General features: G+C 52.5%; 1 protein-coding gene across 2 annotated transcripts in view; it reads right to left on the reverse strand.

The window, feature by feature from the left end:
- Positions 1 to 144: 144 nt before the first annotated feature.
- The window catches only part of TBC1D24 (TBC1 domain family member 24), a 30,281-nt gene continuing 7,324 nt past the window's right edge, over positions 145 to 23,101 (reverse strand). Inside the window, exons 2-8 of one of the 2 annotated variants that reach the window (XM_064153122.1) lie at positions 20,380 to 21,415; positions 18,123 to 18,140; positions 14,021 to 14,179; positions 13,130 to 13,193; positions 9,210 to 9,305; positions 7,860 to 8,094; positions 145 to 4,928 (exon numbers count right to left, since the gene is read on the reverse strand). In XM_064153122.1, the coding sequence (XP_064009192.1) occupies positions 4,774 to 4,928; positions 7,860 to 8,094; positions 9,210 to 9,305; positions 13,130 to 13,193; positions 14,021 to 14,179; positions 18,123 to 18,140; positions 20,380 to 21,338 (1,686 nt within the window). In that variant the 5' untranslated portion in view covers positions 21,339 to 21,415 and the 3' untranslated portion in view covers positions 145 to 4,773. The remainder of the gene's footprint in view (positions 4,929 to 7,859; positions 8,095 to 9,209; positions 9,306 to 13,129; positions 13,194 to 14,020; positions 14,180 to 18,122; positions 18,141 to 20,379; positions 21,416 to 23,101) is intronic. The other variant, XM_064153123.1, reaches the window with a different exon arrangement.

Raw genomic sequence — 23,101 nt, forward strand, 5'->3', positions numbered from 1 at the left:
CAATATGTCCTAAACCCGTCAGCATGGTGAAGAGCTCACCCGAGAGCTGATGGGCTCCAAGGGTGAGTTGCCCATTGCAGCACAGCATTTCCTGCCTGTATTTGTCTGCAGGAAGGGAAATGCCCCAAAGAAGGCCCAGGCCAGTTTTCTCTAGTCAAACACCTTTTAATACAAGGCTCTGCACAGTGACAAGAACACCACCAGGGCAGGGCAGCAGTTCCAACAACAGGGCAGAAACCCAAGTGGGCAGCACAGCAGCACTCATCACAATGCACACCTCAGCTACCAGCCAGCTGAAACCCAGCACCTCCTCTATGGGAACAGGCTGGGAGAGTTGGGGCTGCTCAGCCTGGAGAAGGCTCCAGGGAGAGCTTAGAGCAGCCTTCCAGTACCTGAAGGGGCTACAGGAGAACTGGGGAGGGACTGTTTAGAAGGGCTTGTAGTGCCAGGACAAGGGACAATGGCTTTGAGCTGGAAGAGGGGAGTGTGAGACTGGAGATGAGGAAGAAATTCTTTGCAGTGAGAGTGGGGAGAGACTGGCACAGGTTGCCCAGGGAGGTTGTGGATGCCCTCTCCCTGAAGGTGTTGAAAGCCAGTTTGGAGTTTGGATGAGGCCCTGAGCAACCTGATCTGATGGGAGGATTCCCTGTCCATGCCAGAGGTGTTGGAACTGGACGGTTTTTAAGGTCCCTTCCAACCCAACCCATTCTGTTGGATTCTATGGATCACAAATGGAGTGTGTGTGACAGTCTGGGTGCAGTGATGCAGCCTGCCCAGCATGGCTGACAGCTGGAAATGGTCCCTCTGGCGTAGAAGCAGTTTAGATGCAGTTTACAACAAATGCAGGTTTCTGGTCTCAGGAGGTTCTGGTCTCCCCTGCCTTCCAGAGTATATTACAAAGCCCAAACAGCTTCTCAGGAAGGCAAACATGCTCCTGAAGAAGTGTGGCAGCTGACACCCAGCCTCTGTCTCTCCAGCTCCACACACCTTCTGGTAAGGTGCCCAGTGTCTGGAACACCAGTCTGTGGTCTCCAGCTCAGTTCTGCAGGTAACAAACTATTGGCTGAATTCCCCACTTGGTCAGCAACAACCACTGACTGCAGGGGATGAGAGAAACTCCTATTTGCTACTGCAATGAGAACCAAGTCAGGATGCTGTCCTCTCAGGAGTCTCACAACCACCACAAGAGTTACACCTGAGGGTTTGCATGAGAAGGAACATTCACTGTTACTGAACAGAAGGACTGTCTGACGATGACAGCACCTCGCAGCTCCTCTCCTTGGGTCACTGTGGCCTCTTGCTTGTTCAGGCTGCTTGCATCCAAAGCACACCTGTGGGGTGTATGTGGTGGGGTAGTGCTGGATCAAACTAAAGCATGGACGAGAAACACACCTGGTGAGATCAGTGAGACTATAGCTGGAATGTAGTGCCCAGTTCTGGGCTCCCCAGTTCAAGGGGGACAGGGATCTTCTGGAGAGAGTCCAACGGATGGTGAAGGGACTGGAACATCTGTCTGACAAGGACAGGATGAGAGCCCTGTGGCTGTTTAGGCTGGAGAAGAGAAACCCAAGAGGGAATCTTTACTGATGGTCTGAGTGGTGAGTGTCAAGAAGCAGGGGTCAGCCTTTTTTCAGTGGTGTCCTGGGCAAGGACACCAGCTGGAACCTAGGAGGTTCCACCTCAACATGAGGAGAAATTTCTTTGGTGTGAGTTTGCTGGAGGTCTGGAGCAGGCTGCTCAGAGTCTGCTTCTCTGGAGATCTTCAAAACCTGTCTGGATGTGCTCCTGTGTCACCTGCCCTGGGTGGAAGGAGCACTGGACTGGATGCTCTCTGAAGTCCCTTTCAAGGTCTACCATTCTATGACTACATTCCTCAAGACTGATCTGAATACAAGCAGGCAGCAGAAGGAGAATCACCTGATAACCCTCTGACCTCCTGCTGGTGATGAGCAAACTCAGGTCACTGCTGAAGGTGCCCTGAGCAAGGCATCTGCTCCAAGCACAGCCACAGCAGCTGCCACGCACAGGGTGGCTGGACACTGCCAACAGCCTGCTGGAGGAATGAAGACTGACCTTCAGGCCCATGTAAAACATTGCTTGGCCTTTTAGACAAGCTACCAAAAGGATGTCTTTTGTGGACCTTCACTACTGGAGCAGGTCAGGACTTATCTGGCACAAGGGAAGCTGAGCTGAGGCCTGCAGCTGACTTTTGAAAGACACCAGAGACTCAGCTGCCTGAACCTCAGTGGTTCTCAGTACTGCTCCTGGCATCAGTGTCCTGTGACAAGTTTCTGAGCAGCTCTGAGTCATTCCTGACACCCAAATCACCGCACACTGAGAAGAGAGGCAGGGCAGGGAGCAGTGCTGTCAGGTATGACTTAACATAGGGTGCAGTGCTTGGGCTTCTCTGACAGCTGCATCTGGCAGGCAGTCCGACAGCCACCTCAGCACTGCCAGCTGCAGGGCAGGTCCTGCAGACAGAACCTGTTCCTCTGCAGTGTGATGCTAACATCCCACAGGAGGGAATTTCTGACAAGAAGCTGCAAATTCCTGCTATTCTGGGCTTTTCCTTTACTTCCCCCCTGCCCCTTTTCTCTAGGGCACCTCAAACAAGCTGGAAAGAGAGGAGATAGGGAAAGAGCTGAAATCCCACCCACACCTACCAGAACCTCCTACCTGGGATACCATTTTGAAGTGATATATTTTGTCTGGGGAAGCCTGTGTGGTGCTGGCAAATGCAAAGTGATGCAGCCAGCTTTGGAACAAGCCCAGAAGGCAGCAGCAGCAGTAGCAGCCAGTGTTTGTACAGCACTGCTCCACGGTGCTCCCCATCAAAAAACACCCAAGAGTCAGTGAAGAAGCTTCTCTTTTAGGTTAACTAAGCTGATGAAAAGACAGCTGGACAGAACTCAGTGAGTGGGAAGCAGGAAAGAGAGAGAGGCCCAGGCTGACTCTCCAAACAGGGTGAAAGCATCTCATTCCAAATAGAAATGGTGCAAAAGACCTCTTGAGCTGTTGCAGATGGAAGCTGATATTTCAAAGAGTGCAGGTGGCACCTGAAGAAGCAAGTCACATTTTTTGCCAGGCCTCTTCATGTTGCCAAGAGGCAAGCCAGGAGAGTTTCACTGATAAACTCTCCATGAGACTCCCCTGTGACTCTGAATGCTACCAAGGCTCTGTGCTAGGATTTGGTCACTATCAACTCCCAATGTTTCCTTGCAGTGAGCTTCCAAGTTTCAGTAGCAGCAACACTTCCCCTCGCTCTGCAGCAATTGTTTAGGCTGAACTGCTGAAAGCTTCATCAATATTTCAGTTGCTATGGTAAAGCTTTACTAGCAAACTGTCCACTGAAGCTTGCAGAGCAACTTGATGCACTCTCTGGACTATCCACTGATGTCTCTGTGCTTAAGCTTCACATGGCAGAAGTTCTACAGCAAGTTTTAGACAGCGACACCAGGAAATTGCCTCCAGACCTCCCAGGCCTGCAGAGAGCTGTGTGAATTCTCAGCAAAAGCCTCTCTGCATCATCCAAACTCTACCAGAAGGCTGCTGGCAAAGAAAAGGGTCACCTTTCCCAGGATCTTACCATTGGGCAAACTGATGCTATGGAGCAGCAGCGTTCCCTACAGCTCTTGGGAAGCTTGTCCCCTCCCAGGAGAGCAGCACACAAATTTCCCTCCCACCTCCCTTCTTTAACTCGAGGGGAGAGCACTGAGCTTCTGGACTGCAATGTCTGACTCCCCAGGCAGGTGGTGACACCAGCACAGTTATTCTCAGTTGGAAAGCCCATCTCAGCTCAGTTATCCTCAAATGGGACACCCATCTCAGCTCAGTAATTCTCAGATGGGACACTCAGCTCAGCTCAGTCATTCTCAGATAGGACATCCATTTCAGCTCAGTTGCTCTCAGCTGGAAAGCCCATCTCAGCTCAGTAATTCTCAGAAAGAAAGCCCATCTCAGCTCAGTTAGTCTGATGCAACACTCAGCTCAGCTCAGTCATTCCCAGCTGGGAAGCCCATTTCAGCTTCCAAGGAAGAGGAAGAGAGGGAAGTTTCTGAGCACTGCACACATGCTGTAGCTTTCAGCTGCCTGAATGTGAGTCGGTTTGAAGTCCTCATACTGATATGGAATAGGAATGTAAACAAAACCAAGCCTCTGAGATATGATTGTCCTGTCTGGGTGTCTTTCTCAGAAGCAAGACTCCTCAAACAGATGCAACTGGAATGTGCCAAGGGTCTGGGTCCAAGGTTCCTGTGTGAACTGAGGGGTTCTCAGAACTTAGGGAATGGTAGTGATGTGTCTGCTTACAGCAGGGCAAAGATTTCATCAGCAGCTGTTCTGAGGTCAGCAGTGTCCCTCCGGGCAGACATTTGGTATTGCTGGTGAAGCTGGCATACAGCTCTCCAGCAATCCTCAGCCAGCTCTGTGCTCTGAGGGACAGCAACCAGTTGCAAACCTATCCTGGACCCCCGACCTGTATCCTTTTAGGATGGCCTGAAGTCATTCCCATTTTTTGCCTAATGACAGGACCTGAGTGCAGATCTCTAGAGGTAAAAAGCGAAGGAGTTAAGATGCATGAACTTAAGACTTCACCTGGACTTGTCTTAAATAAAACAACAGTAAACAACTAAGCCCTGCAGTCAAGTGCACCCCTTGGTAATCACCAGAACACACCGGGCCCAGCAGGAGTTGTGTTCTAACTTGGCTCCTGTGTTGGAATCTGCCTTGGGAATCCTAGGACAAGGACAAGCTGGTTGGTTGAGGATGGTCATGTCAACCATTCATGTTGTCCCTGAAACCCCACACCTCCAAGACAGAGATCTGGAAGCTTTCAGAGCAGAGGGGCTGGTTGTTGAAGGTGTTGCAGTGGCTGGTTCTCCCGTGGTTCAGGTCTGCATCGAGGTAAAGAGCCTGCCCATCGCCTCCTCCTGCAGGGAGACAAAGGCAAGCATGAGAGCATCTCTGTCTTTCTCAGCGTGGGGAGCTGAGGCAACCTGCCTCAACTGCCTGATTTTAAACCACACAGCTGCTATGGTTGGAAGAGACCTCCAAGATCACTGAGTCCAACCTTTAGGATCTGCTTTTTGGTGCTGGAGGATGCTGGAAGCTACAAACTGCCCAGAAGTCAGAGAATGCAGTGAAGTGAAATAAAGCCTGAGAGAAATGTGTCAGGAAACTGAAAGGAAAATTCCCCAGTGGGTTAAAGGGCAACTATCTAAGAGCAGTGACCCACAGCAGTGAAAGGTCCCGGGGTGGAAATTCTGCTCTGCAGCTGGCATTGTGCACAACATTCACTCCTATGGATCAAAGGACCTGCTGGGAAGCAGCTCCATGGAGAAGGACCTTGGAGTTCTGGTGGACAAGAAGCTCTCCACGGCACAGCAATGAGCCCTTGTGGCCAAGAGGGCAAATGGCCTCCTGGGGTGCATTCAGACAAGTGTGGCCAGCAGGGCAAGAGAGGTTCTCCTGCCCCTCTGCTCTGCTGAAACCACATATGGAATACTGTGTCCAGTTCTGGGCTCCTCAGTTCAAGGGGGACAGGGAACTGCTGGAGTGGGTCGAATAGAACCTATGAGGAATCTGAAGGGACTGGAACATCTGTGAGAGGAGGAAAGGCTGAGAGCCCCGGGGCTGTCTAGCCTGGAGAAAGCTGAGAGGAAGTATTTTTGATGGTTGTGAGTATCTGAGGGGTGAGGGGCAAGAAGTAGGGGCCAGGCTCTGCTAAGTGGTGCCCTGTGACAGGACAAGGGGCAATGGGCATGAGCTGGCACCCAGGAGGTTCCAGCTGAGCAGGATAAAGTTATTTGATGTGAGGGTGTTGGAGGCCTGGAGCAGGCTGCCCAGAGAGGCTGTGGAGTGTCCTTGTGTGGAGACTTTCAAGCTCCATCTGGATGTGTTCTTGTGTTACCTGCCCCGGGTGACCCTGCCCTGGCATGGATGGACTGGATGATCTTCAGAGGTCCCTTCCACCTCCTACCATTCTGTGATTCTAACTCCCAAGCTTTTATTTCTCTTACAACCTCCCACACAGTAACATAGGGTAAATATAAGTGACTGCCTGACTTCTGGCTGCTGGAAGGCCTAGAGGGAGACCTGCACTGAGATGCCTGTGATGCAGCACTACCAGAGAGTTCTAACTCAGTTACACACTGAAGCTCTCAGCAGCTTGGCTAATTCTGGAGCAGCCCAGTTCATGGTCTGGTAGAGCTCAGGCTGCTGAGTGGGAATCAGCCAGCACTTGGATTTCATAGAGTCACAGAACGGTTTGGGTTGGAACCCAACCCCCTGCCATGGGCAGAGACATCTCCCACTAGATCAGGTTGCTCAAGGCCTCATTCAGCCTGGCTCTGAACACTTCCAGGCTTGGAGCCTCCACAGCTTCTCTGGGCAACCTGCTCCAGTGCCTCACCACCCTCATAGGCAATTATTTCTTCCCAATGTCTCATCTAAATCCAGCTTCTTGCAGTTTGAAGCCTTCATCCCTCATCCTGTCACTCCATGCTTTTGTACAAAGTCCCTTCCCAGCTCTCCTGGAGCCCCTTGAGCTACTGGCAGGCTACTCTAAGCTCTCTCTGGAGCCTTTTCCTCTCCAGGCTGAACAGCCTCAACTCTCCCAGTCTGTCTCCATAGGCCAGATGTCTCTGATCAGCTCTCTGATCATCTTCACAGCCTCCTCTGGAGCCTCTCCAGAGCAGATCCAGGTCCTTCTTGTGTTAGGGGCCCCAGAACTGGAGGCAGTGCTGCAGGTGTGGTCTCAGTAGAGCAGAGCAGAGGGGCAGAACCCCCTCTCTTCACCTGCTGTCCACACTGCTGGGGATCAGCCCAGCACACAGCTCATAGGCAGCTTTTCATCCCCCAGCACCCCCAAGTCCTCCTCCTCAGCACTGCTTTCCACCCATTCTCCACCTAGCCAGGCTTTGTGCTTGGGATTGCCCTGACCCAGCTGCAGGACCTTGCACCTGGCTTGCTTAAACTTCCTGAGGCTGCCATGGACCCACCTCTCCAGTCTGTCCAGGCCCCTCTGGATGTTACAGAGGACAATCCCCATGCTAGTTACTCTCCTAGCAAGTGTTAAATAAAGCTTTGGGGCAAAGAACAGCTCTGATTTCATACCTGTGCCTTGTAAATCCCAGTGAGGTGACAACTTTACTAAGCAGGCTTCTGCCAAAGTCAGCAGTACCAGGGGCCAGGAGAATTAACATGTTTTATAGTTTCTCCTGTGTCAGTGCCAAGTTGGTTCCTCTTCAAGAGCTGTTTCTCATCAGGAGAGACCTGGATTTGTTCAACCTTGAGAAGAGAAGGCTCAGGGGAGAACTTATCACCATGAAGCAGTGCATCAAGGGTGGCTATGAGGAGGATGAAGACTCCCTTTGCCCAACGAGTCCCTTGGGTACGATAAGGAGTGATGGGGACAAGTTACTGCTGGGGGAATACCCACTGGACTCCAGAAGGAAATGTTTCCCTAGCCTGGAATCCTCTCCCAAGAGCAGCAGGGGAGTCCCCTGCGTTGGTCAGGTTGAAGACTCAGCTTGACAGGGTGCTGGGCCAGCTCATTTCAGCTAGACTGTGACCAAGAAAGGTTGGACCAGATGATCCTTGGGGTCCCTTCCAAGCTGGCATTCTGTGAATTAGGCAGTGTGAAGGTGTGGCTGTGCTTAAAGCTTCACATTCAACAAGTCCTTCCCACAGAAAACCTGTGTTGGGTAATAGCAGCAGGTTTGAGGCACTTCCAGGGGGCATTTCATGGAAGTGCCCCAAACCTGCTGCTATTACAACACAAAGGAGGGTCCTGTGTCTGTGACCCGAGGTGGGCAGGAGGAGCTGGCAGGGTGCATGCCCAGCTCCCCAGGCTGACTCACCTATGATGATGCACTCGCTGCTGCCCGCCATGAACATGGAGGCTGTTTTGGAAGGCAGGTTGAAGTGCCGAGCTGAGAGGAAGGGGGAAAGGCGATCCGAGGGCTCTGCTGGGACACTGCTGGACGCCAGCATGCTGGCAGCTGGGGAGGAAGGGTTTTCTGGCTCTGAACCCGTTGTGGCCAGCTCTGGGTGCTTAATGATCACCCACTCGTAGCGTTCCACCTCTGGCTGCAGCTGCAGAGGGGCAGAGAAGAGCAAAGCTTTGGTTAGTGCAGAACAAAGTTGATCCAAGCCTCTCAGAACCCACCTGTGTGACCAGCAGTGAAGGCTGGATCCAGCTGGCTTCAGGACAGGATGCTCTTTGCTTTCCTTACACCTCTTGCCATTTTAGCTGAGTGAAAGAATGCTGCAGGGTTTCGTAGAATGGGCTGGGCTAGGAGGGACCTCCTAAGTCATCCAGTCCAACCCCTCTGCAGTCACAGGGATGTCCTCCACTAGATCAGGTTGCCCAGAGCCCTGCCCAACCTCACCTTGAGTATCTCCAGTCATGGGGCCTCAACCCTGGGCAACCTGCTGCAGTGTTCCAGCAGCCTCACGGTGCAGAACTTGTACCCAACATCCAATCGAAATCTGCTCTGCTCTAGTTTGAAGCCACTGCCTTTTGTCCTATCCCGGCAGGCCTTTGCAAACAGTCTGTCTGCACCCTTCCTGCAGCCCCCTTCAGGTACTGGAAGGCCTCTCAGGTCTGCTTGAAGCCTTCTCTTCTCCAGGATGACCACCCCCAGCTCCCTCAGCCTGTCCCCATAGCAGAGCTGCTCCAACCCTCTGATCATTTTCGTGCCCCTCCTCAGGGCCAGCTCCATCAGGTCTATGTCCTTCCTGTGCTGAGGGTTTTAGGAGTGACTTTACTCCATCTTTCCAGCAAAGGAGTTGGTTAAAGGGCAGCTAGGGTGGATATCCTGCTCTGCAGCTGGCATTGTGCACAATGCTTGCTCCTATGGATCTAAGGGCTGGCATGCTGGGAAGCAGCTCCATGGAGAAGGACCTTGGAGTGCTGGTGGACAAGAAGTGAACCGTGGCACAGCCCTTGTGCACTGAGGACAAGAAGTGAACCGTGGCACAGCCCTTGTGCACTGAGGCCAGTGGTCTCCTGGAGTGTGGCCAGCAGGCCAAGGGAGGTTTTTTTCCCTCACAAACCTGAGAAGTGAACTTTTCTCCTCCACGTGAAGAGATCAGTAGAGTTTACAAACTAAGGGGGACATGTTGTGCATCCTCTTCAAGTGGAAGGGAAGGAGTCCCTCACAGCCCTCCAGTGGTTGAGTGGGTAGTGATGAGGAGATTTTACTCACCCTAAACACAAAGCACTCCCCAGTGCCAAAGAAGCTCAGCTTGTTGCCTCCTCGCCTGCGCTCGCTCCAGTCGGTTGAGAGATAAGCACCACAGACCTGGCACAAACAGCACAGAGCAAAGGGTGGGAAACCAACTGAGACCCAAATCCCACAGCCCATGACTGAAGGATTCATTTCAGCTTGGTTTGCAAAATCTCTGCCACCAGTGGATTAAGGCAGCACAAGTACTTCAATCTAAACACAGACTGAATCCGCTGGAGGGTAGCCTGAAATCCTAGGAGCTGCACAAATTGTTTCCCATCTCTGAGGCCTTAAAAGAGAAATGTTCCAACAGAATGTTCCATACAAGACAGCTGGGGAGGGACTTTGGACAAGGTCTTGTAGTGACAGGATGAGGGACAATGGCTTTGAGCTGGGAGAGGGGAGACTGGGAGTGGAGATGAAGAAGAAATTGTTTGAAGTGAGGGTGGGGAGAGGCTGGCATAGATTGCCCAGGGAGGCTGTGGATCACAGGATCAATCACAGAATGTGATCTCTGTGATTCTGTAATCCACAACCTCTCTGGAGGTGTTGAAGGCCAGGCTGGATGAGTCCCTGAGCAACCTGGGCTGCTGGGAGGTGTCCCTGCCTGTGGCAGAGGGGGTGGAACTGGAAGGGGGGAAGGTCCCTTCCAACCCAAACTAGTCTGAATCTACCAGCAAGAGCATCACTGCCAAGTGGACACAGACCAAACTCTGAAGCACTAAGGAAAAGGTGAAAGTAGCCTTGCATTATTTTTTCCCTAGAAGCTAAGGTGCATTTGGTGTTTAGCTTCCAGCAACATTACAAGCAGAGCTCCTAAGCCAAAATTAGTGACACTTCCTCCTTCCCTTTAGACACCTCAGGCATTTTGTAAGCCCCTGGCCTGCCCGTGCAGGCTGGGATGGCCAGAAACCAGCCACAGACCCACAAAACAGCTGAGAATTGGAGCAGTGGGGAGATGGAAATAAAGCTGGGAATAAACTTGCTTCACAGGCAGTCACCCTGCAGGAGCCTAAGTAGAAATATAACCCCAGAATCTCAGCAGGGTGGGGTAGGAAGAGACCTCTGGAGATCATCCAGTCCAATCCCCCTACTCAAGCAGGGCACCCACAGCAGCTTGCCCAGCAGCACAGTGCCCAGCTGGCCTTGGAAGCTCTCCACACAAGGACACTGCACAGCCTTTCTGGGCAGCCTGCTCCAGGCCTCCAGCACCCTCACAACAAACAACTTTCTCCTTCTGTTCAGCTGGAACCTCCTGGGTGCCACTTTGTGCCCATTGCCCCTTGTCATGTCCCTGGGCACCACTGACAAGAGCCTGGCCACAGCCTCTTGCCCCCCACAGCTTCTTTAGTTCTTGCTGAGCATTGCTCAGATGCCCTCTGGGGCTGCTCTTCTGCAGGCTCTCAGCCCCAGGGCTCTCAGCCTTTGCTCCTTCCAGAGCTGCTCCAGACCCCTCAGCAGCTTTGTACCCCCTGCTGCACTGCAAGAAGGCCTCATGTTCAGCATAGAGCATTTGGTGCTGCAGATAACAAACAGGAGCACAGGGAGCACCTCTGTCCTCCTTTGGAGGTTCTGGGAAGCTTTTCTGTTATCTGCAGTGGCTTTTTAAAACAAGCCTGGGCTGCAGCTGCTGTTGTGTTGTTAGATTGTGCTGCCCAAGGCTATCACACACAGCAGAGCAGAGAAGCAGGACTCCTTAGATAAGGCATCTGTGTTCTGGTCACAGCTTCCCCAGGTTCTCTCTTTGTTTGCTTTTGGGTTGGTTTGGGTTTTTTTCAAACAAGCATGAGATCACAGAATGGGTTGGGTTGGAAAAGACTTTGGAAGGTCACCCAGTCCAACTTCCCTGCAGTCTTCAAGGCCATCCTCCACTAATTCAGGTTGCTTAGAGCCTTGTCAAAACTGACTTGAATATCTCCAGTGGCCTCAACTACGTCCCTGGGCAACCTGTTGCAGTGTTCCAGCACCCCTGTTGTGCAGTTTGTTCTTAACATTCAATCTAAATCTGCTGTGCTCTAATTTCAGACCATTGCTCTCATCCTGTCCCTGCAGGCCTTTGGAAACAATCCCTCTGCAGCCTGCTTGTAGCCCACTTCAGGCACTGGAAGGCTGCTCTGAGGCCTCCCTGAAACCTTCTCTTCTCCAGGCTGAACAACCCCAGCTGCCTCAGCCTGTCCTCACATCAGAGGACAGAGATGACAGAATGTTAGGGGCTGGAAGGGACATCCAAAGCTCATCCAGTCCAACCACTCTGACAGAGCAGGACTTTTTATTTTTTTTACAGTTCAGTTTTCTTATTTTTTTAATCCCACTTCTCCCCATCTGCCTCCTTCCCTCTCCATCTCCTGTCTTTCCCTATTTTCCTCCTTTCCTCCCCATCTCCCACCTTTCTTCTCCATCTCCTTCCTTTTCTCCATCTTCCTCTTTTCATCTCCTTTTCCTCCCCATCTCCCTCCTTTCAGCACCACTCCCCTTTTCCACCCTACCTGCTGCTTTCCCACCCTGCACCAGATTTCCCTTTTCCCCCAAACCCAGAGCACCTGGGTTCTCTTGGAGTCTCCTCCCACCCCAGGTGTGGCCACTTTGCCCTCCCTGCCCACTCCCCTATTTAATCCACCCCAGGAAAGGCAGCAGCCCTAAGCTTGCCCAACTGGGCAGAGGGATCCTCCTCCTGTCATCACTGGTGAGTCCCCTGTGGTGCACACTGGGTGAATGGTGGAGGTGATCTAAAGGCCGGGGGGCCTGGTGGCCCCCCGGCTAGGTAGGAGTAGGCTTAATGATCGCTTGAACGTCGCTCATGGGTGATGGTTGCACCTCCTGACTTCAGCTGAGTTCCTCCCTGTTTAGCTGCTGCTTTTTGCTCACTTGTGGTGAGCTTAAGTACTTGGCTGAACTGGAAGCTCAGAGGGAGCAGTATTGCATTGTCATAGAACTGTTTTGGTAGGAAAAGCCCTCCAAGATCATCAAGCTCAATCCAACCCTACTGTGGGCGTTAAACCATGTCCCTAAGTGCCATGGCCCCACATTGCTTGAACACCTCCAGGGCTGGCAACCTCCCTGGGCAGCCTGTTCCAATGCCTGACTGCTCCTGGGGCACAGAAATTGTTCCTTATGTCCAACCTAAACCTCCCCTGGCATAACTGAAGGCCATCTCTTCTTATTCCATCACCTGATGCTAGGGAGAAAAGCTCTTCCCCCCACCTAGCCCAAACCTTCCCTCGAGGAGCCATAGAGAGCAATGAGGTCTCCCCTCAGCCTTCTCCTCTCCAGGCTGAACACCTCCAGTTGCCCCAGCCACTCCTCACCAACCATGTTCTCCAGATCCCAGCTTCATTGCTTGGACATGCTCCAGCCCCTCAGTGTACTTCTTGGCAGGAAGACCCCAAAGCTGAATCCAGGATTTGAGGTGTGACTTAGCCAGTGCCCAGTACAGGGGCAGCATCCCTTCCCTGCTGGCCACATCCCTGCCGATCTAGGCTGGCTTCACAGGTGTCAGAGATGAAGCTAAAGCTTTTGTTTTCACATTGTGTAGCCCAACACTACTCATCCCATTTAAAGTCTGCCATTTTCTCTCCTTACATCTTGGAGGAAGTCAAAATATCTCCCATGAATCACGACTTAAACACAACTCCCCAGACTCCCCCCTCTACTCTGCCTTTAAAAGTCTGTCCAGGAGCTCACTGAGCATCTCCAGCCCCTCATCCCACATCACTTGCAGGAGAAGAGCTGACTAAGAGCTAGTTTAGACACTTCAGCCAAGAATGCAGAACCCACAGGCACGAACAGAACCATTTACAGCAAGCATTGTTAGGGGAAAAACCCCAAGCAACGGCAGGTCCCTTTCAAGACCAAGCTGTGTTGCAATGCAGCCTTACAGAACTGCCTGAACCCTCACTCACCTCTTTGGCTGTGGTCTTGATGAGGAGAAGTGTTGGTTCATGTCCCTCACTGTGAGAGTAGAACCTGAAGGGCAGAGCACACAAAAATGAGCTCTCAAGCACCACACTGGCTCTGGTTCTTTTTCTCCTTAATGTCTGATGGCACAGCAAAAAAGACCATCAGGTTCCTGCAAATGCCTCCTACAGCCCATCAGAAGGACCAGCTGAGCGTACAGGAACATTATCAAGCAGTTCTCTGCTCAGCTCCCTGTGACTCCAGGACCCCCGCTCACAGCAGTGGCCTTTGACAGGATTTCCCTAGAGGAAGGCTTTTCCCCTGAGGCCTGGTGGCTGTGTCTGAAGGGCTTTCAGAGAAGATAACGCTGATGCATTCATTTTTGCTTGCTTTTCCCTTGCCTCGCAGACAGGTGGAGCTGGCACAGTACCTCAACTGCACAAGTCACCATCAGGAGCTACAAGATTAAAGTCTTCAGTGTCAAGTGCAAGGAGAACTCAGCTAATTTACCCCACTTAAAAAAGCTCCAGCAATCAAACTGATAAGTAGAGGGTTCTCCAATTCCAGCACCCTTGCAGTGACTTTGAATGTGGTTTTCCATCAGAGGAGCCTGCAGAGCAGCCACAGGGTTAAACCACTCACACTCAGTCTCAAGCCAGCACATTCTGTGAACTGGCCCAAGTTAGACTTTTCCAGTTGGCCTTGGACAGTTCAAAATGGGCTCCCATGCTGTGCCGCAGGCAGTGCCCCGGCCAGATGCTGTGGCTCTGTCACATTCACATCCTACCACCACTACTATTCTGCAGGCACAGCCTTTCTGTCACCCCAGCCAACAGCTCACCAGCTGCTCCTTTCCACCCTACAGCAGAGAGGAGTAGGGGAGGGAGTTTCCTTACCTGCTTAGACTGCAACCATGTTCCAAGGTGGTGAAAAGCAGGAGGGGCTGGCACAGTGCAAAGCGCTCTGGGATCCAGGACCAGATATCTCTCATCTCCTTCACACTGACAATTTCAGACTTGAAGTTCTCAGCATGAACTGCTAAGTGCACATTCTGCCTGAGAAACACAACACAGAGCCTTCAGAACCAAGAGTGTGACAACAACACGTTTTGGACTGCTAGGCAGTAACACACAAAACCAGCTGACCTCTGAAAGACCCTGGCAGATGTGGTATGGGTCAAAGCTCCAGCCCAGGGGCTTAGAAGGCCAAGACTTTGTGGAGGTAATTAGCTACAACCTAGTCCTCCAGAGCCAGGGACCTGGCCTTCCTGGAATACCTGGAGCAGTTCCTCTTCCCTCGGAGCCAGAGGACATAATGCAGGACCTGAGATCAGATTGTGTTTGCTGCCCGAGACACCCTCCCTGGCACTAAAGTTAAGCACCTAAAGAAACAGCCAACCTCCTAAAGGCTCAGGGAATGCTTTTTCCTCCTGGCATGGAGTTAGGGAATTCCTACCCCCCTCAGAAATCCTAGGGGAATCAGGCTAAGAATTTTAATCCAAGGCAAACGTTTGAAGCTCTTGGAAAGGTTCACCTCTTGGAACAACATCACTGCCACTGACTTCCACTTCGTTAAGAACCAAAGAAGCTCCCAGGCTCGTGGTTACAGAGAGAGCCTGGCAACAGGAACTCTGGATGCACTGGAAAGCAAACTCCCATCAGTGGTACAAATTTAAGAGCTGAAGGTAGCAGTAATACTAAACATCATCATCACCATCCGCCCCCAAGCAGCCTTCAGTTCTCAGGTTAAAAAAGCACAGAGCCTCTGAGCCTGGGGATTAAACAGTGTTAGTGCACCCGTGGCTGATGTTACAGCTTTCAAATGCAGCAGTGACAGCCAAGTCCACAGTGAGGGTGACAAAGGGGCTTGCACAAGACACTGAACTGCTGGGCAGGCATCCATTGAGAAGCTTTAGGCAGTCTGCTTTGCATGCAAGGGCTCAGCTGCAAGCATCTGCCAGTTGCTGGTGGGGGGTTTCTGACAATGACACATTCCTTTCCTCTTGTTCCTTGGAGCACAGAGGCTCTCAGTACTGCATATCTGCATGTCTGGAGAGCTGAGCTCGTTTTTTAAGCCACCCAAGCTACACATTTTAGATTTTGCCTGTAGAAGCAAGAAACCACAGCCTCCCAGATTGCACTGGGCTGAAGGGGACCCTCACGGCTGACCTCGACCAAACCCCCTGCACTCAGCAGTGCTGTGCTTCAGAGCAGTGCTGCTTTGGAGACACTAGGAAGTGCTTTGTGAAATGTATTGTCAGCACTTCTGCTGAAGGGACTCCTTGGGCCAGTAAAAAACAGAATTCCACTTCAGCATGAGAAAATTCTTTGGTGTGAGAGTGCTGCAGCCCTGGAGCAGGCTGCCCACAGAGGTCGCGGAGTCGTCTTCTCTGGAGACTTTCAAGACCCACCTGGACGTGTTCCAGTGTGACCTGCCCTGGGTGGTGCTGCTTTAACAGGGGGGTTGGATTGGATGATCTCCAGAGGTCCCTTCCAACCCCTACCATTCTGTGATTGCTCCAGCAAAACAAACCAAGCCACTGCCTTCACTGCTGCAAGTATTAGGAACAAGTTCTGCACCATGAGGGAGGTGGTATGCTCAGGGAGGTGGCTGAGGCCCCATCCGTGGAGATAGTCAAGGAGAGGCTGGACAGGGCTCTAGGCAACCTGATCTAGTTGAAGGTGTCCCTGCTGACTGCAGAGAGGGTTGGACTGGGTGACCTTTGGAGGTCACTTCCAACCCAGGTCATTCTATGACTCTATTTAATTAGCAAGACGCTTACATGGACACCTACTGAAGCAAGCTGCAGCTACTAGTGGGGTTGAAAACCTTCAGTGTCACTGACCAGGACATTATCTGTACAACAAAGCAAGCTGAAGCACAGGAGAGACCAAGCAGCACAGCATGAGCCAAGACTTAGAACCAACATCTTCAGAATCTCCCTTTAGGGCTGAGAATCTGGTTCTGGCTGGTCTGCAGCTAAAGATTGGTGGCGCTACAGAGCAGAGCCTTGGTTTCAGCCCATCAGAAACCAGTTTTTTCTCACATCTGAGGAATTAAAAAGCAGCCAGGGCAGTCAACTAGTTTCTGTGAGTGGCCTTCTGGAGGCTGAGAGTCAGTAGCAAACATCCCAACAGTTTAAAGCTTACTCAAACAAGCAAGCCTCACTTATTTGCACGTTTCACTCTACTGTGATCAGTTTGGGCAACTAACCAGAAGTCCTTCTTCCTTAGTCCCCGTGTTCCTTCTCCTGGACACTCTGAAGTGCTGATTTAAGGGACTTCTTACTCAGATCCCACTTGAGGCCTGTGTTCACAGGATCACAGAATGTTAGAGGTTGGAAGGGACCTCTGGAGATTTTCAAGTCCAACCACCCTGTCAGAGCAGGACCATAGAATCTAGGACAGACTGCACAGGAACACATCCAGACAGGGCTGGAAAGGCTCCACAGAAGGAGACTCCACAGCCACTCTGGGCAGCCTGTGCCAGGGCTCTGGGACCCTTATAGTCAAGTTCTTCCTCGTGTTGAGGTGGAACTTCCAGTGCTGCAGTTTCCATCCACTGCCCTTGTCCCATGCCAGGGCACAAGTGAGCAGAGGCTGTCCCTGTCCATTCCTGACCTGTTCAGCTGTGTACAGCTTCTCCTGGCAGGAGGGACATCACCTTTACATATATTCCTCATTCAGCCTGGAGGTTAGGAAGAAATTCCTTCCAGTGAGGGTGGGAAGACTCTGGAACAGATGACCCAGGGAGGTTGTGGATGCATTCTCCTTGGGGGTATTCAAGGCCAGGCTGGATGAGGCCTTGAGCAACCTGGGCTAGTGTGAGGTGTCCCTGCCAAGGATGGGAGGTTGCAGCAGATGATCTCTGAAGTCCCTTCAAACCTAAGTCATTTGAGGATTCTGATCTGCAACAAGGCCAGAGGACTCTCCAAGGAATGAACTGAAGCCCACAGCTCTGTGGCAGATACCAGGCACAGGGCAGCTGTTTCCTTTCCAAGTTCTCCGCTTATCAGCTCTCGCAATCCACTGGGCTGCGCTCGGTAAGATTTGCTTTTCAGGCCAGACCTTGATGAATGACTTCATTAACTGTGAATGCTCCATGGCTGAGTGACTCTGCCCTCCCTGACACGAGGGAGTAGCTCTGAGTTCTTGACTCTGAAAACTCACTACCTGCTTCAAAGTCACAGAGATCCCAGTGTGAACACAGACAGGGTACTGCAAAGGGTGTGTCAAGTTGGGATCACTCCAGCATGATTCCAACCAGCTGCAGAAAGCTTGCAAAGCAGAACAGAAGTTGAGGACATCTCACATCTGCAGCAGGTGTGGCTGTGGGACATCGCCTAACACTTCTGACAAGGTGTTACTGGAGGGGTTCAGACATTCTCTTCTGGTGCACAAAGGACTGGCACCCCACTGTTAACACTGCTCCCTGCCACTCTGGGTTAAGAACTGGCTGATGGCTGGGCACAAAGAGTGGTGGGGAATGGAGTTAGCTCCAGCTGGTGGCCACTCACCAGTGGTGTTCCCCAGGGCTCAGTGCTGGGCCAGTTCTCTTCAATGTCTTCATCAATGATCTGGGTGAAGGGATGGAGGCTGCCCAGGGAGGTGGTGGAGTCCCCATCCCTGAAGATATTCAAGAAGGGTGTGGCTGTGGCACCTGGGGCCACGGTTTAGTGGCCTTGGTGGTGTTGGGTTGCTGTTTGGACTGGATGTTCTTGGAGGCCTTTTCCGACCCAAAAAGTTCTATGACTCTATGAAAACAGAGGCTTGCATGGCTGTATGGCAGTGCTCTGCTATCCATCTGCCCACAGTCCCCATCTAACAGCCCTGCAGGTGCTTGGAGCTAACCCTGCAGCAGTGTTACCCCAGCAGCACCCAGAGGCTGCCCATGCTGCCCAGCTCCTCCTGTCCCAGCACCAGGCACAGCCTTGGGAAAAACACTCAGCCAAAGACAGAGGGAAGGAGCAAAGCACAGAGACTCAAGTGTTCGACCTACCTTTGGGGAGATGCAACACTGCAAACAGGAGGGGTGCAGTGGGGATGGGATTGACAGAAGAAGAAGAAGGTGTGAGGAGAAAGACAAAAAAAAAAGACAGAAAAGATCAGTGACTTCCTAGATCCACCACAAAGCAACTGAGAGAAGCCTGGAGAGAGACAAACAAGATTTGATTCCAGTGCCAAGCACCAGAACAACAAACAGACAGACAAGCTGAAATAATTCATATTTCCATTTTCTTGTTTTGGCCTTTATTTTTGTTTCTGCTATCTGCCTGATTGGAAAAGAATTCTTCATCTCCCTGCATAGGCCAAGCACAGCTGGGCAGGAGAACTCCCTTACATCCCAAGGAGCACCAGAGAAATGCTCATTGCTCCAGCAGTCACTGTGGGATCCAACCTGAGACATGCCCACGGCTGGGGGATACCCAAAGCACAAATCCAGGCTGGCAGAGGAGTGGCTCAAAAGCAGTGCTAAGGAGAAGGCCTTGGGGTTCCAGCTGGTGACAAACTGCCCAGGAGCCAGCACTGCTTGCTGGTAGCCCAGAGCCAGCTGTGTGCTGGCTGCAGCCAGAGCAGGGAGAGCAGCAGCACAGGGAAAGGATTCTGCCCCTCTGCTCTGCTCAGACCTCACCTGCAGCACTGCCTCCATCTCTGGGGCCCCCAGCACAAGGACCTGGAGCTGCTGGAGGGGGTCCAGAGGAGTACATGAAGGTGATCAGAGGGCTGGAGAACCTCTGGTGTGGGGACAGGCTGAGAGAGTTGGGGCTGTTGAGCCTGGAGAAGAGAAGGCTCCAGGGAGACCTTAGAGCAGCTTTCCAGTACCTGAAGGGGCCTACAAGAAGGCTGAAGAGGAGCTGTTTCCAAAGGCCTGCAGATAGGACGAGGGACAGTGGTTTGAAATTAGAGCATAGCAGATTTAGATTGGATGTTAGGAACCAGTTCTGCTCCATAAGGGTGGTGAGACACTGGAAGAGGTTGTCCAGAGATGTGTTTGAGGGCCCATCCCTGGAGATCTTTAAGGTCAGACTCACAAGGCTCTGGTTGGAGCTGTCTCTCCTGACAGCAGGGGGGTTGGACTAGATGACCTTTGGAGGTCCTTTCTAACCCAGACCATTCTATGATTCTATGCTTTTACAGTTATTGTTTAGGTCAGGATCCTTCCTCTTCTCTGCAAATCATTCTTTCTAATGGTTGATGGAGCCACCACAAGACAGGCCAACTCCTTCCCATGGTGACTGTACTCTGGACTTTGAGGAGCTTTGCAGTCACGCTCACTTTAAAAGCAACCTGTAAATAAGACTTATTTCTGCCTAGCTCTGGTAAAGTATTCCCAGTTAAGCCAAGCATTTCCAGTGAGGCAATGCTTGCCCACTTGCATTAGAGAAACTGCTGAGCTGGCAGCACTGGGCAGCAGCACATGGACATTTTATAGCCATAACCTCCTGGGCAAGAAGGAATTTGGACATCTGGGTGCATTTCTTCCCAAAAATGCACCACTCTTTTGGCCAGCTTTGCTAAAAGGCCTTTTCCTTTAAAAGCAGCTCCTGAAGGCACTTTTGGGATGCAATACCTGCAATTAATATGGACCTGCAAAAAGGAATTAGAAGTTAATTACTAAGCTGTGGGAAACTGCTTCATTTTTTCTAGTATTCATTTACAGTTCCCATTACAAGCCCAGCAACACTTCACTGTACACAGAGAAACAATCAGCAGACACCAGCATGGTCCAGCAGAGCTTCTCTAGCAGGCACCCAGGAGTGACTGGCTCAGTCACACTGAGCAGAGACACCAGTATGGCCCAGCACAGCTTCCATATCTGGCCCCCAAGAGTGACTGGGTCAGTCACACCGAGCAGAGACACCAGTATGGCCCAGCACAGCTTCCATATCTGGCCCCCAAGAGTGACTGGCTCAGTCACACTGAGCAGAGACACCAGTATGGCCCAGCACAGCTTCCATAACTAGCCCCCAGGAGTGACTGGGTCAGTCACACCGAGCAGAGACACCAGTATGGCCCAGCACAGCTTCCATAACTAGCCCCCAGGAGTGACTGGGTCAGTCACACCGAGCAGAGACACCAGTATGGCCCAGCACAGCTTCCATATCTGGCCCCCAAGAGGACTGGGTCAGTCACACCGAGCAGAGACACCAGTATGGCCCAGCACAGCTTCTCCAGCAGGCACCCAGGACAGGCTGGGTCAGCCATGCTGGGAAAAGCCCCGAGGTTGCTGAGCCCCCCTGCAGCAGGAGCCCTACCTCTTCTGTTTGACCGTGATGCCTTTCTGCTGCAGAGCCTTCTCGTTGGCCATCTGCAGCAGCTGGATCTCCTTCCGCGAGAAGAGGCGGATGGCAAAGGCCTTCTCCAGCAGCCTCTCCGGGGACACGGACTTGGCGATGTCCCTGACGAAAGCTCGGATGTCCTGCTGGACGCTGTCAGACTCCAGGGGCTGCCCTGCTCGGACTTTGTGGAAGAACTTGAGGAGCGCCAAGGCAACCCTGTAGAGAACTTTGTAGCCCTCCACCAAGAAGACATCGAAGACCCGTGCGATGTAGGCCATGGGCAGCTCCCCGAAGAGCCAGCGCTGCCAGTCCGAGTAGACCTCCAGCACGTCCTCGGACACTGCCACCATCAGCTTGTGCGCCGACTGGCAGTACTTGTTCACCAGGTCCCCGAAGGTCATGCAGGAGGACTCGAAGGCCAGGAAGGTCTGGTCGATGAGCCGCTTGGAGGGGTCGTTGCAGGCCAGGATGCGGCAGACCTGCTCGAAGCACTCCGCCTCGTCCTTGCTGTAGTGCAGCAGCAGGGCGATGACGGAGGGCAGCGCCGGGCAGAAGGAGATGTCGGGGAACTGGTTGGCAACGCAGAGGATGATCTTCCTGACGGCCCCGATGCCCTCGGCGTTCAGGCAGTAGCTGGGCACCAGGCTGTCGTCCACGAACTCGGGCAGCGGCAGGGAGCTGCTGCTGCGCTTGCCCACGATCTTCACCACGATGTCGCGGTAGACGTTGGCGTCCGGCGTCACTGTGCGGCACGGGATGTTGCTGATCAGCTTGTGGTACACTTTGGCCCTCAGAGAGTGGTTCTTGGCCCAGTAGCCCTGGCGGGCCAGCTGCTTCAGCTCCTGGAACTCAGTGCAGGTTAGATCCTTCGTATCCTGGCTCTGGGCACCAGCATCCATTTTGTCCCAATCCACGAAGCGGCTGTACTCATCCATGGTGCCAGGAGAAGCATAGCAGGGCACTTGGGGCACTGGAGACCTTAGCCAGGCATGAAATTGACTCTCAGCTTCTCCTGCAAAACAGAAAAGAGAGGATTCAGGAACATGCAACCTCCCATTTCCCTCGGGGCAGCCACACTGACTTGTTCCAAGGCCAAAACTCTTCTCTGCAGCAAAGGCATTCAAAGAAAGTTGCCATCTCCTTCTGTTCTGGCAGCTACTCAGGCTCAAGTAAGTCAGCAACGGCCAGCAAGAGCTTGATTCTGAGGACATCTCCATGGAAAGGGCATCTCCCCAACTGAAGGTCCAAGCTGAGGCATGGATCTTTATGTTAACTTCTCAAAGAATCAGAGAGGTTGGAAGTGACCTCGAGAGATCGTCAAGTCCAACCTCCCAGGTCACACAGGAATGCATGTAGATGGGTCTCGAAAGTCTCCAGAGAAGGAGACTTCACAACCTCCCTGGGCAGCCTGCTCCAGGGCTCCAGCACCCTCACACCAAAGAAGTTTCTCAAGAAGCTTGCAACTCCAAACCCACCTATTGCAAAGTCTGCAATTTCCCTTCCCAACTCTCAAGAGCAGCAACTCTAATTTATACTACAGGGCAGCTTCCACTGCTCTGTGTGGCCAGGGACAAGAAAATGCTGACCTTCTGCTGGTCACAGCCATGTGTTCTCAGCCACCTCTCCGTGCTGGTGGGACTAGGATTCGTGTGGCCACACAGCCACGGAGATGAGCTTGCTCATCTGGTACCATCTCTCTTTTCCACTGGATAGTGAAGGTGTGCAGCTGTGCAGCGAGTCAGGTTAGTGCCTGAACAAGTGTGAGTGCAGGGCAGAACCTTTCTGTTTGAGGGCAGGCTTGGGAGAGTTGGAGTTGTTCAGTCTGGAGAAGGCTCCAGGGAGATGTTAGGGCAGCTTTCTGGTACCTGAAGGGACTCCAGGAGAACTAGGTAGGGGCTTCTGACAAGGGCTGGGAGAGCCAGGGTGAGGGACAATGGCTTTGAGCTGGGAGAGGGGAGACTGAGAGTGGAGATGAGGAAGAAATTGCTTGTACTGAAGGTGGGCAGAGACTGGAATTGGTTGCCCAGGGGGGCTGTGGATGTCCCCTCCCTGGTGGTGGTTCAAGGCCAGACTGGACAGAGCCTTGAGCAACCTGGGGCTAGTGGGAGGTGTCTCTGTCCATGGCAAGGGGGTTGGAACTGTATGATCTTGAAAGTCCTTTCCAACCCAACCCATTCCATGACTCTATGACTGGTACAGGCTGATGTCACCTTAAAACACCTTTATGAAGCTTCTTACTTCTGTAGTTCTGACCTTGCAGAAAAGTCTATGATGGAAGCCCCCTCTAGAGGGCCTGCTGCTACCACCACCGAGAGGTGAGAATCCAACACCGCTGCCACAGCACCAGGAGCTGAGAGAACAGGTTATGGCCTGTAGCTGCCCAGACCACAAGCTTGCATGATCTGTGAGTTGTCCATGGCCTTACAGTACAGCTGCATCCCAGCAGGCAGCATGGTTGCACCCACTGCACCCCTGGGCTGCATGCAGAGCAAGGAGAGCAGCAGCAAAGGGAGGGGATTCTGCCCCTCTGCTCTGCTGAGACCACACCTGCAGCACTGCCTCCAGCTCTGGGGTCGCCAGCACAAGGACATGGAACTGCTGGAGAGGGGCCAGAGTAGGCCACCAAGATGCTAAGAGGCTGGAGAACCTCCCCTGTGGGGACAGGCTGAAGGAGTTGGGGCTGTTCAGCCTGGAGAAG

The sequence above is a fragment of the Pogoniulus pusillus genome, chromosome 13 (genome assembly GCF_015220805.1).
Source record: "Pogoniulus pusillus isolate bPogPus1 chromosome 13, bPogPus1.pri, whole genome shotgun sequence".
NCBI lineage: Eukaryota > Metazoa > Chordata > Aves > Piciformes > Lybiidae > Pogoniulus > Pogoniulus pusillus.